We start from the raw sequence: 17,956 nt of genomic DNA, 5'->3' as shown, positions 1-17,956 counted from the left end.
ATGTCCTTCAATGGTACAGCCAGACCACCTTTCCTTCTGGAACTTTGCATCCCCAATACAACAAAATAAATTACAAAAACAAACAAACGAACCAAAACGAACCCAAAACACCCTTATGTGGCTTATGTAACCACTGCATCCCCTGACCTCTGAGTTTGAACTTCCCACAAGGGGACCAGTGACCTTTTCCACCTGTACATATTTACCTTTGCCACTGAAAAGGTAAAACTAGTTCAAAGTCAGAAGCCTAACACAGGACTTTTGCTGAGTTTGCCGTAAGTACAAACAGAACTCCTGATTACAGGTAGGACCTTGATCTTTACATTTTTTCCAATAACAAGAAGTCCCAGCATAGTAATAAAAGCCACATAAACCTCACACTACACTATGCCACAGCCCGATGCTATAAGCTGACTCAATCAGTTGCAGATTTCATAAGCATGCAGTGCAGAAAATAAAATTGAGATCATGGCAATAAATGCAATTATGTCAAAGAATTGAACCTGAAAAGCCTCTTTGCTCTCCTTCTCCCTCTTACTTCACGTCAAGTTACAAAGCACTGAATGGCTAACTTAAAAAAACCCAAACAACAAAAACCACAAACCAAACCCAAAACCCACCCAAAAACCAACCCCCCAAAAAAGTAGTATTTCAGGCACTGTCAGATTCTGCAGCACAAGAGAGAGCACTCACACAACAGCTCTTTTTCTCAGGATCCAAGGGCATCAGCATCTTGGATCCAGGTACAGTCTACTGTCTGGTCCAACAAGTTCTGAATTTATTTCAGCAACCACACAGTTTAAAAACTGGAGGCAGCCTGATGGTTCTAAGTCTCTTAGAAGAAAGACTGAAGATTCAATGACAAAGTAACCTGCTTGGTTGATGTTAGGTGAGTGGTGTACGTTGTCTACCTGGATTTCTCCAAGGCCTTTGATACAGTTTCCCACAGCTTCCTCCTACAGAAACCAATGTGTGATGGTCTAGACAAGTGGTCCCTGTGGTGGGTGGGAACTGGCTGACAGGACGCACCCAGAGGGTGGTTGTAAATAGCTCTTTTTCAAACTGGCACCCTGCCACAAGTGGGGTCCCCCAGGGATCGATACTGGGCCCAACACTGTTTAATGTCTTCGTAAGTGATCTGGGTGATGGGATCAAGTACACCCTAATGAAGTTTGTGGATGATAACAAATTGAGTGAGAAAGCGGACGCTTCGGAAGGGAGAGACACTCTGCAGGAAGACCTAGATAGGCTGGAAGAGTGGGCTAACAAGAACCTTTTGAAGTTCAACAAGGACAGGTGTCAGATCTTATGCCTGCACATAATCCAGGAGTGCAACACAGACTGGGATCTTCCCGGCTGGAGAGCAGCTCTGTGGAGAGCGACCTGGGGGTCCTGGTGGACAACAAGCTCAATATGAAGGAACAGTGTGCTGCAGTGGCAAAGAAAGCCAACAGGATGCTGGGCTGCATCAACAAGGGCATCACCAGCAAAGATAAAGAAGTCATTATCCCACTCTACTCAGCGCTTGTCAGGCCACACCTGGAATACTGTGTTCAGTTTTGGTCCCCACTATACAAAAAAGATACGGACAGGCTGGAGCGGGTCCAGAGGAGGGCCACCAGGATGGTCAAAGGACTCAGAAGCCTGCCATATGAGGGAAGGCTGAGAGAACTGGGTTTGTTCGGCCTTGAGAAAAGGTGACTTAGGGGTGACCTCATTGTCATGTTCCAGTACCTGAAGGGTGTCTACAAAGAAGATGGAAAAGACGAAGGGTAATGGGTGCAAGTTACTCCTGGGGAGATTCCAATTGGACACTAGAGGAAAATTTTACACACTGAGAACAATCAGCCATCAGAATAACCTCCCCAGGGAAGCAGTGGATTCCCCAACATTGGACACTTGTAAGATTCAGCTGTAGAGCGTGCTGGGCCATCTTGTCTAGACCATGCTTTTGCCTAGAGGTTGGACCAGATAATCGTTGAGGTCCCTTCCAACCTGGTCTTCTATGATTCACCCCACAGGAATTGTACTTCAAGCTCCCCATTTTCGGCCAAAATACACTGACCACTGACCTATTAGAGAAAGGAAAAAAAAAGAAAGGAAAAAACCCCAAACATATACCACAACTAGGTTTTGTTTGCTTTAAAGCAGATCATAAGACAGTCATAATTTGGATGCAAAATCCTTGGCTTTGCGGTATGCCCAAGATTGTACTCCTACAGCATCTTGATGTGGTGGGCACCACCCTCTGGATTTTAATAGCGTTCAGGCACCAACTATTCATAAAGTTCAGCATGATCAAAACTAAATTAGCTTTGGTAGTGCAATGTTGCAACTCATAATAATCTCCCTACATGCATTACAGTGTATGCTTTGGTCTTGAGAGATTAAAGCAAGATACAAGCAAGGTTGTCGGCACTATGATTTTGAATTACTAACTTTCCATCAAAGTTTATCAGTGGAATTTTATTAGATTAATACAAATTAGACTTCAGTCTAACCCAAAGTGTGTAAGTTAACTTTAAATATCTCACCTAGACTTCTTCCACCAAAAAAACCTTCTCTCAGTCCATTTCAGCAAACTAAAACACGCAAACAAAACCAAGCTCACTCTCAGTCAAATTCCCTTTTATTTCACAGATGTTAACTGCTAACAAAGCTAAACAAATCTGAAGTTCAGATTGAGTCACTGAAACTTGTTCCAAAGACTTGAAGGAATGGACTTTACGCAAATTTTTGTCACTTCAACCCTTATTTTCTCTGCTTTGAATTAAAAGATGTAGTGAAAACACATTTTCACATTTTAAATGGTTTGACATCATTTTAACATTTTTAAGCTATACATCCTCTGCATGAAAACCAATAAATATGTTAGTGTGAAAACAGACTAGAAAACCTTATTAAATATCATTAATGAGAAACTTTTTTTCATATGTAGATGGTTCTCATCAGTGACCCACTTGGTAAATTTTCTCAGATTACCACATTCTGCACAGACTACACAGCATTCTTGGATTCAGTCCAGATTTAAAGAGAACTAATTAACTCCTTTTATGAAAAAAGCCAGTTTTAAACACACCTAGCTGAAAATAGAAAGCAGCCTTAGGAGTTAAATGTTTTTTATGCAGCTGAATTGAGACATACCAGAAGTAAAGTAAGTTCAGTGCTGAAGAGCATTTTAAAACATCCTAGTGATTACACAGGAAGCTGGATGTAGTCACTATGAAGCTTTCGATCCAACTGTATCTTTGGAAAAGTCAGATTTAATATCACATTTGTTCACAATTTTTAAATATATTTGGTAACTCTGCTGGAACACAGATCCTGCTTATTGCTTTGAAACACACATTACTTGTCTAGAGTTTTTAGTAGCCAAAATTAAGATCAAATAGAGGACAGTAGGAACAAAGGCACATGATTATTTTATAAAAGTATTTACAGGGTACTCAAACATTTATTTATATCTACTAGAAACTCATTCATCTTGGATAGAAAAAGAAAGGACTACTGAAACATGTTGAAGGAGATCCTCCTAAACAGATGTTTTCAAGCAATATGAGCAGAGAATCTTATACACCATTAAATTATTTCCAGAATTAAACATCTCACTTTGAATATGGAATTTCCAAATATTAAACTTCATATATTTATTATTCTTCTAAGCACTGTGATACTTTAGTGCAACTCTCTTCAAAGATTGAAGCTGGTGCAGTTAAGGCAGTCTACTAACAGTATTTTAAAATTCAGCACACAGTGATTAATCATTGAGGTGCCTGGCGGTTCTCTGTTCGGAGAGCTGTCTTTTGAAACCTTCATCTATACTGCCATCCTTCCAGCTGATGCAAACACAGCATGTTTAAACACCACGGTTCTCAAAGTGGTTTAGGTTATTTCGGAGGTGGGAAGGGTGAAGGAGTCTAACATCAAGCGATTAGCTCTATAAACAACTCTGCAGGATGGTTAACATCCACAAGTTGATGTGTAGCTTAACTGTACGCTGCGCTAACCTTTTTAGAAGTATCCGGTTGGCAGCCTATAAGAATATCCATTACATTAAACCTATAAGCACTCTATAAATCCTGGTACTGCATTCTGCACTCCAGTGATAGTGCTTTAACATAGTCTGTTGCCAAAAGCAAACTAATTTTCCTAGGGTGGTTTGGTGGGGTTTTTTTTGGGAGGTTGTGTTTTTTTGGTTTGTTTTTTTTTTCCTTCTTCCCATGGAAGTTCATTGATGCACAAGTTCAAAATAAAAAAAAACCCTCCCTGAACAAATCAGCCAAACTTTTTAAGAGGACTTCATCTCATTCTGATTTCTTTCCTGCGGATTTGAACTAGTCATTTTGAAACTATTATCCTCAACTATGGCAATAGTATGGAAATGGTTGCCATTAATAAGGCTATGCCTTATTATCAGGTGACTAGTGCTGCCTATCTACAGCTGAGAGGTGGGGGCACCAGAACTGGCCATTCTTGAAGCATTATAAAATTCCACAGAAGAAAGAAATAAAAAAATAACTGCATAGTATGTGATCCCTTTTATTCACCAAAGCTGTCCACGTATATCCCAGGTGGAAGATAGCTCAGCCTTCAGAAGTAGGCACTTGCTGTAACATCTCTCCTTCTTGCTTGTTGTCACGTCTCTTCAAAGGACAATTACAAAAGTGGGAAGGAAAAAATAAGAGAAAATAGAATAGCATTTTCAGACAGATCAATATTCCTCAAATTTTTCATGTGAAATATTAAAGTAAATTTATTTACGATGAAAGTCATCAGAAGACCATTCTCCTGGATTTAAAATATTTTGTTTTTTTCTTTGGAAAAAAGAAAAAAAAAGAAAACCAATGCACATTACTAAAACCACAGATGCTGTGGCTTTCCTGTCTATCCCCCTCTCCATACATATGTCCAACACAGCCAGTTCAAAAAAGTCTAATCACTATCTAAATTAACAGGGTTGTAGTCAGGGTCATCCTCTTCATCCTCCAACTCTAAATCATCCATTTCTTGGAATAAAGATTCATCAACCTCCACGCTGTTTCCAGCTGCAAAGAACAGAAAAATAATTTATTTTCATGCATGTAGGAAAACAGTACCTGAACAACAAAATACACAACACTTTCATATTCATTTTTCAATGTAGGTAGCTGTTAACTTACTTGGCTTTTTATATATCAAATAGGTATGGAAAAGGAAATGAAAGGTTTTATATTTGTACAGCTAAAGTGAAGCTTTTTTTCCTCCTACCAAAACCCAGTCATGAGAAATGTCCCACAGGACCTCAGAATCCATTGGAAGAATGAAATTAACATTTATAGTTCCCAGGCGCAGAGATCCCTTCTCCCAGGTACTGTCAAAGTAGGAGCTCAGGACCTCACAGCTGGAATAGTTAAAACTATCACAGCCACAGAAACACAGAGGGTTTATAAAAAAAACCTCTTATCATTTATATGCCTACATACATACATTTGTTTTCAGATTTAAATTTTAAAATCAAGATAAAGCTTTGCATGCTTTCACATTTTCTTCTGAAAGAGATGATGCTGCCCTAAGGATAAGGCTTGAGGACTATTTCTATTTTATTTCTGTGCATCAACAGTGACATCTTCCGGCCACCCAATAAGGTTCTGGCCTTTCTCTGGATTTGAAAGAGCCTCTATAACAAGTTTCCATCTAAAAGATAAAGCCATCATCCCGTTTAAGCTGTAAAAATTAGTATTACCTATCACACAGTAATGTAATATTAAATTGCAGTCAGTAACCTGTTGCATTAATGACAGAATGCAAACAGCAATAAAAACAAGAGTTTTTAATCACCGATAGCAACAGGACTAAAAGTTAATACATTAATCCCAAGTCATTTGGGCACAGAGCCCAAATACAGAAGTCCATTCCTCCCTTGAGACAGCCAAATGTCCTATCAACAACTCATCTTCACTTCAGGCATTTTGGAGGAAGAGGAAGACGAGGTTATACTATGCCCTCTAAAAGAAACTCAACTCCCCCATGACTGCCATTTTGAGTACATACTCACTGATGTTCATAAACAACGTTTTTTTTTAAATTGTTACTTGCAGAGAAAATTCTGGACTCTTCTGCATGTATGTTTTGCCATACAGTAGGTAATGCAGCTACATTAAAGAATTGCTTTAACTCAAAATCAGTCTTTTAAACTAGGATACTAGTACAGAAAATTAAATAGATATATGACTGTGAGTAGATTTGATTTATCTCCAGCAGATTTTCCAAGTTTAACATCTTTTGGCACATGTTTACGAAATTTTCAGCTGGCATCAAGTTATTTTTTCCAGTGAGATAATAGACAAACCTGCATAAAACCACAAAGAAGAACTGGGTGGCACAGAAGTAAATAGGATTTAATTTGACCTGCAAGATCATGGAATCACAGAACAGTTTGGGTTGGAAGGAACCTTTAAAGGCCATTTAGTCCAACCCCCCTGCAATGAGCAGGGACATCTTCAACTAGATCAAGTTGCTCAGAGCCCCATCCAACCTGACCTTGAATCTTTCCAGGGATGGGGCACCTACCACCTCTTTGGGCACCCTGTTCCACTGTTTCACCTCCCTCAATGTAAAAAATTTCTTCCTAAATCTACTCTCATTTAGTTTAAAACCATTACCCCATGTCCCCTAGGGCAACAGGCCCTACTAAAAAGTTTGCCCCCATCTTTCTTATAAGCCCCCTTTAGATACTGGAAGGTTGTTAGAAGGTCTCCCTGGAGCCTTCCCTTCCCCAGGCTGAACAATCCCAACTCTCTCAGCCTGTCCTCAGAGGAGAGGTGCTCCAGCCTCTCTCCAGATCATCTTTGTGGCCCTCTTCTGAACTCTCTCCAACAGCTCCATGTCCTTCTTGTACTGGGGCCCCCAGAGCTGGACGCAGTACTCCAGGTGGGGTCTCACCAGAGCGGAGTAGAGGGGCAGGATCACCTCCCTCGACCTGCTGGTCACACTTCTTTTGATGCAGCCCAGGACACAGTTGGCTTTCTGGGCTGCAAGCGCACACTGCCGGCTCATGTTGAGCTTGTCGTCCACCAACACCCCCAAGTCTTTCTCCTCAGGGCTGCTCTCAGTCCCTTCATCCTCCAGCCTGTATTGATACTGGGGATTGCCCCAACCCATGTGCAGGACCTTGCACTTGGCCTGCTGAACTTCATGAGGTTCACATGGGCCCACTTCTTGAGCTTGTCTAGGCATCCCGTCCCTCAGGCGTGTCAACTGCACCACTCAACTTAGTGTCATTGGCAAACTTGCTGAAGGGTGCACTCGATCCCACTGCCTATGTCACTGATGAAGATATTAAACAGTACTGGTCCCAATATGGACCCCTGAGGGACACCTTGCCACCAATCTCCATCTGGACATTGAGCTGTTGACCAATACCATCTGGATGCAACCTTACAACCAATTCGCCAACCACCGAACAGGCCATCCATCAAATCTGTATCTCTCCAAATTAGAGACATTACAGAAGTCCAGATAGACAACATCCATAGCTCTTCCCTTGTCCTCTGATGTAGTTCACTCCATCATAGAAGGCCACTAAGTTGGTCAGGCAAGACTTGGCTGTGGTGAATCCATGCTGGCTCTCTTGTATCACCTCCCTGTCCTTCATGTGCCTTAGCATAGCTTCTAGGAGGATCTGTTCCATGACCTTCCCAGGCACAGAGGTGAGGCTCACAGGTTGGTAGTTCCCAGGGTCCTCCTTTCTACCCTTTTTAAAAATGGGTGCAATGTTTCTCTTTTTCCAGTCACCATGGACTTCATCTGACTGCCATGATTTTCAAATATCATGGAGAGTGGCTTGGCAACTACATCAGCCAGTTCTCTTGGGACTCTGGGATGCATCTTGTCAGGTCCCATAGACTTATGTATGTTCAAGGTTCCTCAGGTGGTCACAAACCTGATCTTCTCTTACAGTGGGAGGTACTTTGCTCCCCCAGTCCATGTCTTGTGGTCCATCCACTTGAGAGGTGTGGGAAGAGAGGTTGCCAGTGAAGACTGATGAAAAGAAGTTGTGAGTACCTCAGCCTTCGCCTTATCTGTTGTTACCAGTTTGCCAGTCTTGCTCATCAGGGGAAGTACACTTTCTCTGACCTTCCTTTTCTGGCTGACATACCTGTAGGAGCCCTTCTTACTACTCTTTGTATCCCCTTGCCAAGTTCAGCTCCAGCTGCGCTTTGGCCTTCCTGACCCCATCCCTACACAACCGGGCAGCGTCCCTATACTCTTCCCAGGATCCCTGTCCCTGCTTCCACTGCCTGAGCATTTCCTTCTTGCCCTTTAGTTTGACCAGCAGGTCTCAACTCAGCCATGCGGGTCTCGTGTTTACTATTGGTGTTGAGATTCACAAAGAAGATGACAGAACTTCAAAGATCTGTGACTGAAACTGTGGGTAGGAAGGCTGGCTATTAGAAAAAAAGAAAAAGCAGGGTTTAGTTGTGGGTTTTTTGTTTTGGTTTTGTTTGGTTTTGCTTCCAATCTAAACACTTGAATAGAAGCAACAGAAATTAGATCAACTCAAGCTCAAAACTGCAAATAAATATGCTTTAGGATCTTGAAAATGTTGTTTGTTTTTGAAAGAAGTTAAAAGTCACTTCCATTCAATCTGCAGAACAGTACGTCTCAAAGTTTTTCCAATGTAAAAGTGATACTGAGGTAAGATGTTAACTCAGAAGTATAAGCCAGATTTTGCTTAGGAATTTTGACCTATTTGAAGTCACTGTCTTTCAGTTATGGAAACAAACAGGAATTTACCTTCCTCCAAGAACTGAATGTCAGAGGTGTCAAGGTTGTGATCCATTTCAAACAGCTGTTTCCCTAAAAAATAAAAAAATACATTAAGAAAGTAGAAATATGAAATAAAGTCAGAAAGATTTTGTGCTACATGGAGGACAATAATCAAATACTGCATTAAGACTTTATTTACTACCATCATCTTTCGATGTAAAAATTACTTTTAGGCTTGTCATTATAGTCTGGTAATATTTCAAAAACATCAAGACCAGGTTTAAATCATACCGCTTAATTTATTTTTGCCCGCTTGTTCTTCTTCTTTCATTTTTTTCCTCTTTATTTCTAGGAGTTCTGCATCAAACTTTGCTTTCCAATTTAAGAAATTCTCAATGGTAACAGGAGTGCCATGAAAACGTTGCTAAAAGAACAGAAAACAAGACTGTAAACACAACTTGCAAAGCTACAAGTGAAAATGAGCATTCTCTTAATTATTTAAATTACAACATTCCAGAAACACTGCTTGCTGTGAAGTATTCTGAGAAATTAATCCTACCCTGAGAATACACAAACCCCGCATTCTTCCTGTTTTTGTCATGGGACTTTAACTTCAGAGAGCTGTACCAAGGTGGAAATTCTTATGGAAAAACCTTGCGTACTACTTTTGGACCTACAGGGCAATAGTTAGCAACACACCACTAATACAGGTTATCCATAAGTAGGCAGTGCTTCTTATCAACTCTTAAGTGCAATCTACACTGAATTAAAATACACTAACCCTTTTATCTTGTTGAGACAAAAAAAGGGTTCTTGTTTTCCAGCTATTTTTCTGCTGTTTTCAAAACCACTGAACCTTCTGCCCTCTAGCTATTTCTGAGGAAGAAAGTGAAGATTCAGTAGTTGGACTTGTCACAGCACACTCAATGAATGGAAAAACTATTCCACTGTGGCTGGTAGAAAGGACACGTGCAGGGAGGACAAACCAGATCTTGAAGACTGGTCCGACCCTACCCAGTCTACCAAGGAGGAGAGACTTAGACCATGGAGCCTGTATGCAGCATTCTAGCCCTTTTTGCTCCCCATCCCCTCTTGCCTCTTCAAACAAGAAACTGGCTACAGCAACTTTGATTTAATCTGGGAAAAATCCCTGCCCCTGCCTTAGGAAGTAATGCTAGAAGGGATTGTGAACATGCATCACATCTCTGAAAAGACTGCTTTAGAAAATGGGGGGAAGGAAAAATCACTTAAGCGCACCAAACAATCTTCCAGTCCTCAAGTTTTAATTACATCAACTTTGGGAGAGATGTTCCTCTCCCAGTGAAATCGAGAACTGCTCCTGCATCAAACCCATGCATTCAAAAAAACCAGGAAAAAAAAAAACCCAGGAAATTTTTAGTTGAAAACATTTTACATACTTTCTCTTCTTCTTCTGCTTCTTTTTCTTTCTGTTTCTTTTCCTCTTCTCTCCGTGTTTTTATTTGATCCACTATTTCATTTAATTTCTCCTGTACTGCTGAGACTAGAGTGAAGATCATTACCATTCCTAAATTTTCTTCTGCCTACAACACAAAGAATGCAACCTCAAACAGGAGAGCCTCAAACCTCAAGCAGTTGAATGCATAAATACGTTTAAAAAGCAGTATGCTGTGCAAATGCAGATAACACAGCTGAAGCACTCTGTGCCGATCTCAAAAGCACACCGCAAAATTCAAGTCAATTGGCCAGTTAAAATTACTCCCAAATGGGTGTGCAGCAAAACACCACTGATGACCTCTACGTTCAGGTTATCAACGTACTATAGATATCAGGAACGCTTTTTCATGAATAAAACAAAACCTATAGTAGGAATACAACTCCAAGATTTGAATATTATAAACCTTAGAAGACAACAGACACTCAGAACTATTCTCCTGAAATGGCTTGTTCCTTAATCCCATTACATGCCCCTTTGAAATGGGAGAGTTACCCAGGAAAACCAGAAAACATCAGTTGATGGAAGGAAGGTTATATGAAGTAAACTGAAAAGAAAGAATGTCTGCTGAAGATATTGTGGCAGTTTTAAGACAGGGAGGACTTGTCAAGAATTCCTGAAACCAAAGAAGTGTTTCCTTTTCATTCCTTTACAATGCACCCTTATTGATCCCAAAGGCTGAAGAGACATTCCCTCTCCCCCTCCAAATAGTTGTGTTATTAAAAAGAATCAATGGAGCATTTTTTAATCTTTCCAAATAAAATTGAAGTGGTTTATTTTCACAAATACTACATATACAGTTAAATTCACCTTAAGCTAGAACTGCAAGAGGACAAGCCCTAGAGCACTTCCATTTCATTACTGTACCTGTGTACACTGAATTCGGCCTGTATTTTTACCTCATTAACATAATTTATCTCAATAATGTCATTTACCAAACTCAAACTTCAAAGTCAGTCCTTACAATATGGAATATGTTTTAAATCAGTAGCACATGCCTCAGGAAACAACTGACTTGAGAGAGAAATTCTGGCTAAAGTGTGAAGTGATTATCAAGCTGAATTGAGATATCCCATTTTCCTTACCTGTTGTTCTAGTAGTTTTATTATGTCTGTGACATCATTATCATCAAGATTCTCCTGTGAGACAATTTCATAAAGTGGAGTTTCATCGGGATATTTTTCTCTATAGGTAAATTTAAGTGTTGTTTGGACAGCTACAAGATAAAAAAAAAACCAAAACATATTCTTCAGGTGGTAAGTTTATATAGCTCTGACTGTATATTTTTCTATTGCATCAGCAGCCTAAAGATTTTAAAATACAAAGTATTCTTATCTTAAAGGAACAGTCATCCTACACAGATGTTAAAACTGTATGAACAGATTTAAATATAACGCAAGAGTTTTGAGAAATTAAGACGATGACGTTTAGCCTTACATAAACTATTACAGGCTATTAATGTCTGAAAGGTCTTTAGCAATACTGGAAAACCTCTAGTACCTACTGTACCACAGAAGCAGTAATCTCTTTTCCCTCATATCCCACTTAAAGTTGGAGAAAATGAGGAAGAGTCCTAACAACAGATCTAGAGAGAATCTCAGTATATTAAGGCTTTAAATTCTGTGTGCTTGGCTGGAGTATCATCCTCTGTGTTGGGTACCAGGGCTCCCCATAAATCATATGACAAGGACATAAGTATGTCAGTGATGAAAGGAGGACGAGGGAAAATGTGGGTCCCCTCCGGAATGAAACGGGTGATCTGGTTACCCACGATATGGAGAAGGCTGAGGTACTCAATGACGACTTTGCCTCAGTCTTCACTGGCAAATGCTTGAGCCACACTGCCCAGGCCACAGAAGACAAAGGCAGGGACTCGGAGAATGCAGAACCACCCACTGTAGGAGAAGATCAGGGTCAAGAACATCTAAGGAACCTGAAGGTGCACTAGTCCATGGGACCTGATGAGATGCATCTGCAGGTCTTGAGGGAACTGGCGGATGAAGTGGGCAGGCCACTCCCCATCATATTTGAGAAGTCCTGGCAGTTCAGCGAAGTTCCCACCGACTGGAAAAGGGGGAACATAACCCCCATTTTTAAGAAGGGTAAAAAGGAAGACCCAGGGAACTACAGGCTGGTCAGTCTCACCTCCATGCCTGGCAAGATTATGGAACACACCCTCCTGAAGACTATGCTCAGGCACATGGAAAATAAAGAGGTGATTGGTGACAGCCAACACGGCTTCACTAAGGGTAAATCGTGCCTGACAAACCTGGTGGCCTTCTATGATGAGGTTACAGCATTGGTGGATAAGGGAAGGGCAACTGACGTCATCTACCTGGACTTGTGCAAGGCATTTGACACTGTCCCACACAACATCCTTGTCTCTAAATTGGCTCGGTGGATGAGGAATTGGCTGGATGGTCGCGCTCAAAGAATTGTGGTCAACGGCTCAATGTCCAAGTGGACAACAGTGACAAGTGGCGTTCCTCAGGGGTCGGTACTGGGACTGGCACTGTTCGACATCTTTGTCAGCAACATGGACAGTGGGATCGAGTGCACCCTCAGCAAGTTTGCCGACAACACCAAGCTGTGTGGTGTGGTTGACACGCTGGAGGGAAGGGATGCCATCCAGAGGGACCTTGACAGGCTGGAGAGGTGGTTGAACGCACGAGGTTCAACAAGGCCAAGTGCAAGGTCCTGCACATGGGTCGGCACAATCCCAAGCACAACTATAGGCTGGGCGAGGAATGGATTGAAAGCAGCCCTGAGGAGAAGGACTTGGGGGTATTGATTGATGAGAAGCTCAACATGAGCCGGCAGTGTGTGCTTGCAGCCCAGAAAGCCAACCGTGTCCTGGGCTGCAAGTCCAGAGGAGGGCCACGAAGCTGGTAAGAGGGATGGAGCACTTCTATGAGGACAGGCTGAGAGTTGGGATTGTTCAGCCTGGAGAAAAGAAGGCTCCAGGTAGATCTAACTGCGGCTTACCAGTACCTGAAGGGCCTACAGGAAAGCTGGAGAGGGACTGTTTATCAGGGAGTGTAGTGACAGGACAAGGGGTAACGGGTTTAAGCTGAAGGAAGGTCGATTTAGATTAGATGTTAGAAAGAAATTCTTTACTGTTAGAGCGGTGAGGTACTGGAACAGGTTGCCCAGATAGATTGTGGAGGCCCCATCCCTGGAAGTGTTCAAGACCAGGCTGGATGAGGCTTTGGGCAATGTGATCTAGTGGAGGGTGTTCCTGCCCCCAGCAGGGGGGGTTGGAATTAGATGATCTTTAAGGTCCCTTCCAACTGAAACCATTCTATGATTCTATGACACAATGTCCAGTATAAGTTAATAAGCAAAGAGGAGAACCTCGTAAGGAGGATGCACTCAACTTGATTCTCTTTTGCCTCCTTTCCATGTTATCCTAGCTCTGGGTGGCTTCAAGTTCCTTTCACATATCCTGCCAGAATAGCAGGGAGAGGCCTTCCTTCAGTTCCTCAAGACTCACAGCTCTGGCAGTCCAGCAGTCTCAAACACAGACACCTACTCTGAGCAGAACTTGCTCCTTTAAAACTGAAGGAGACAGAAGCAGTTTTTCCCTTCTGATACAGTAACCCGAAACAGCAACTCTCAAACTTACTTGGAGCAAGACTTGCTTAGAACAAGCCCATGCAACCATTGATGCCAAAAAATACAAAGGTACTTGGGACTCACAGCTCTTTGTTCTGGGCTTTAAGGGCTGCATATTTATGATACACAGACCTGACTTTCCCATGTAGCTGGTATACATGCAGTTGCTAGGATAAAAATAAATCACCTCACAACATGGCTGTAAGCTCCTATGGCAATGGCAACCCATTATTTTTGAAGCTACAGGCTTCAAAGCATTTGAGATTCAGCATGTCAGAAAGTAGCCAGAGTGCGAGTGCGCAACATTTCTGTGAACTAAACACAGAACCCCAGAACTCTTGACCTACATTTTCTGAGGAATGCCTGCTGGATCAGGCCCCTAAGAGGACTTAAATGGACATATATCTAGTTGTTCACAACAGAATTAGGCTTACACAGAAACTCCTCCTATATATGTTTAAGACACAATCAACTTACTTTCATCATTTTCTCCTGCTTCAGATGTCACAGTGATTGTGAAAGTTGTTGGCTTTTCTGACAATACTGTTCAAAGAAAAAAAAAAACAGAGACAGATTCCTTAAATCAGACAACTACTTGTTCACATCATTAAAACTGAACTTCTCAAGGATTTAATGAAGCAATGAAGCTATTGATACAGTGTTAAGGGCCTTTTACCCTATTAATAAATACTTTTCAGTTAGCAGCTATCTTCCACATGATCTGATGTTTGGAGTGCTCTTTAAATGAAACCATATAACATCAAGAATATAAAAAAGTTTTTCTTTTTGAAAGTTTTTTCTTTTGGTAGTTTCACTTTTCCAAAAAGTGCAAACCTACCTACTATCAAATGACTTATGTTAATACACTGAATGTGTGCAGAAAGCTCCCAAAGCTAATTTGCTTTATTGTGCTAGATATGCGTGATGAGCATTGAGTGCACTCTTGACCCTGGACTATTTTTACAGTATGTCTGCACTTATTTCTATATTTAGGACAGCTTAATGTAACAAATGCTTCTTAAAACAAAAAAGCAATACACAGTGCTTTCCTTCAAGAATGTCCTACCCAAGTAATGTACTACAATGAAATTGCATGAATGAGGCAGCTAGAAGACGAACAACAAGCAGCTCTATAGACACACACAAAATGCAAGCCCTGTAATCTAAAGTTTCATAGACTAGAGACCTCTTGGCACAACTGTGGGTCACAGACTATATTCTCAAATAAGGACTGCTCTGTATTACTGTTATAACCTATGTCCAATCTAGTATATATGGTCTAACAGTATTGATCGAATTTCGCCCAATTGCTAACATACTACTACAATCTTTTTTCTTCCCTCTTCTTTTAGGCGTAAAAGCATTGCATGAATGAAAGATAACTCATAGTAAGCATTAGAACAGAGGCTATATGAAAGTATATTACAATAAGTGATTCAGCATCCTCAGCTAGCAGAGATCAATTCATATACCTTTACCATAAAACTGAAGAACCTAAAAGATTTTCACATTAAAGCAATCGACAAATTGTACTGGGTAAACGTCTGCGTGATGAAGTTACTACAAGTAAGATATGGTGGGACCTTGAGCAGAATAGATACCATGCAGGAAGGAAACAGACAATGCACCATTGTTTTCATTGTTAAAATTCTTTGGATACTGAGCACCATAAATCACATTAGATTAGCTAGCATGGTCTTAATTGTTTATGGTAACTAGGAAGTCCTAAAAGTCTGAAGATCAAGGTATCCACCATATGAAAGTTTTAGCACTATAACATAGCGCACCTGGGAACTGCAGTTTGCTTTTGTTCCACCACAGATCTGCAATGGACTAAGGCGGATACTGGCAATGCACTTACAGAGGAAACGGCACCTTGAAGTACCCCAAAACACCCCGTGCTTCACGGCTGTGAGAAGCTGCCACCAGAACGGAAAACTGGTCGACGCATTCCCCGATTCCCACCTAGGGCCGCATCTTTTGAAAGGTTTATCCAAGGTACATCCTTCTGCCAGCCACAGCGCGGGCTCAGACACCGGAACGGGGGTCCCCGCTGGGCTGCTGTACCACGGCGTGACTCACCGCCGGGGCCGGCATCGCCCACGCCAGCCGCCCAGACCCACGCGTACCGGGCGAGAAGCGCCACCGAGCGCTTTGGTTTTCCCGCCTAAGGAAAACAAAACAAAACAAAAAGCCCCCCCCAAACCCCGAAAAATATCCAACCCGTGCAGCTAACAGCAAGGGGACACCCGAAGGAGCCCGGGCCGGCACGGCGCAGGGGGCGGCTGCCGCCCGGCGGGGCCTCCCGCTCCTGCCTCATACCGGCTCGCCGCGGCCGTGTGGCGGAGCCAGGCGCGGGCGCCGCCGCGGCTCACCTGTGAACGAGTCCGGGTAGATGGACTCCAAGGCCTCCAGCTCGTTACGCTGTTCCTCGCTGTAGTCGGTCATCGTCGCCTGCCGCCGCCAACGGCCATGGGCCGCCCGCACCGCGAAGCGACCCGGGCCCCCCGCCGCTCACCGCCAGCCCGCGCCTGCGCGCTCCCCTCCGGTCATCGGCTAAGCATGCCTAGCGCCGTCCACGCGATCGGCGGTGGATGGTTTTGGGCTGAAGGGGAGGAAAGCATCGTGAGGCGGGCGGCCGCGCTTGAGCTAATGGCAGGCGGGTGTGCGGCTGTGAGGGGAGGAGCCCTTATCCTTGCTGAGTCTCGGCTGCCTTCGTAAAGAGCGATGGAGTGCGCTGCTTTCTGGTCGGTTAATTCTAGTCCTCGCTGCTTAGCGTTCAGCTCTGGGCAGAACGGACGTGGTGTGTTTACCCGTCTGTACCTGACGTGTTAGAAAAATCTTGTCTTCGTCATCTGCAGCACACCTGCTCTGGCTTCCCCTCCCCTGCAGTGGTTTGAATAGGTGAGGCGGTCAGGCCGTGTTTCTTAGACTTCTGAAGGTACGTAGGCTCCCACCTAAAGAGGCAGTCTTCAGAGTTACTATAAAAAAATGCATTGTTGTTAGGATAGTATTCACTGTTTTCCATTCTTTCACTGAAAATTTATAGGGATCAGCAAACTGTTGCTCTCAGACTGGCTTAAGGGTGCGATGGAGGCAGCTGAATGCCATTTCAGCCTGAAAGTGGAAGTTCATTTGAGGCAGGTGGAGAAATCAGTTGGTGGTACAGCTTGGACTTAAAAAGCACCTGCAAACGTTCTGGGACACGTTCACAGTGATTTCAGAAGTTGCACTGCACAGGCAGCTCATTGTGCAAGTGCAGAACAGGAGTCATCACAGCTAGGCATCTTGGGAGCCCCCATACTTGGGAGTTACCTGCAAGGATGAATTTAAGACTGTTGAGGGTTAAACAACAGCAGACCCTGATGGGTAGTTGCTGTACAAAGTAGTTTCAAGGTGCATCAGTTTCCAGTGCTTAGGGCCAGCACTTTTCCCTCAGGTACATTTTACAAGTCCAAGGTTTCCAGAAAACTTACCATGAACATAAAGACAATGATTTTCACTTGAAGTGAACAAGCTGCAATTCTAAATTGATTTTGGGTCAAATGACTCAGGTTTTCACAGGTGCAGTTAGACTCACACATTGATTGAGACAACTCATTGATTTTTCTGTAATCATGAATTCTTTTGAAAACCATGCCTTTACTACTGATCCATGACACATTGCAGAGGCAGAGGAGTGTAGAGAAATACACCAAATCACCTATAGTACTGCATCTGTATTTAGTACTATGGATTAATACATGCTAACAGGGTGACAGTCTATTTGTATATCGGCAGGCTGACTTCACAATGACAGATACAGCTAGTACTTCCACTCTGTATTTTAAATTATAAACTATAAAAAAATTACAGGGCAAATAGTAATTGGGACAAAATCAGAAAACAGTTTAATTTAAAAGTTAGTTTAGCAATTTAAAAGAATTTGACAGCTCACTCAACCACAAATATTGCATCATTTTTATAGTGGTACTGTAAAACAAGGGAAGAAGTGGAAAGAACCCACATAGAATAAAGACAGCAGCTGCTACTTCGTTGTTTGGATTCAGACATCAGCATAGGGGTTTTTTTTGCCAAAACTTTCAGATACACAAATCAGTTGCACATATTCCAAATTAC

General features: G+C 42.4%; 1 protein-coding gene across 1 annotated transcript; it reads right to left on the bottom strand.

The window, feature by feature from the left end:
- Positions 1–2,613: 2,613 nt before the first annotated feature.
- On the bottom strand, positions 2,614–16,388 carry RWDD1 (RWD domain containing 1). Its single transcript, XM_075747933.1, has 7 exons — positions 16,213–16,388; positions 14,315–14,380; positions 11,308–11,438; positions 10,167–10,310; positions 9,040–9,172; positions 8,776–8,838; positions 2,614–5,045 (listed from the first exon to the last, which is right to left on the bottom strand). The coding sequence occupies exons 1-7, from the start codon at positions 16,283–16,285 to the stop codon at positions 4,933–4,935; spliced, it is 723 nt and encodes a 240-aa protein (XP_075604048.1). The 5' UTR covers positions 16,286–16,388; the 3' UTR covers positions 2,614–4,932.
- Between the last annotated feature and the right edge of the window lie 1,568 nt (positions 16,389–17,956).

The sequence above is a fragment of the Balearica regulorum genome, chromosome 3, assembly GCF_011004875.1.
Source record: "Balearica regulorum gibbericeps isolate bBalReg1 chromosome 3, bBalReg1.pri, whole genome shotgun sequence".
Taxonomy (NCBI): Eukaryota; Metazoa; Chordata; class Aves; order Gruiformes; family Gruidae; genus Balearica; species Balearica regulorum.
Note: the sequence above shows the minus strand (reverse complement) of the source record. Positions and strands in the feature narration are given on the sequence as shown.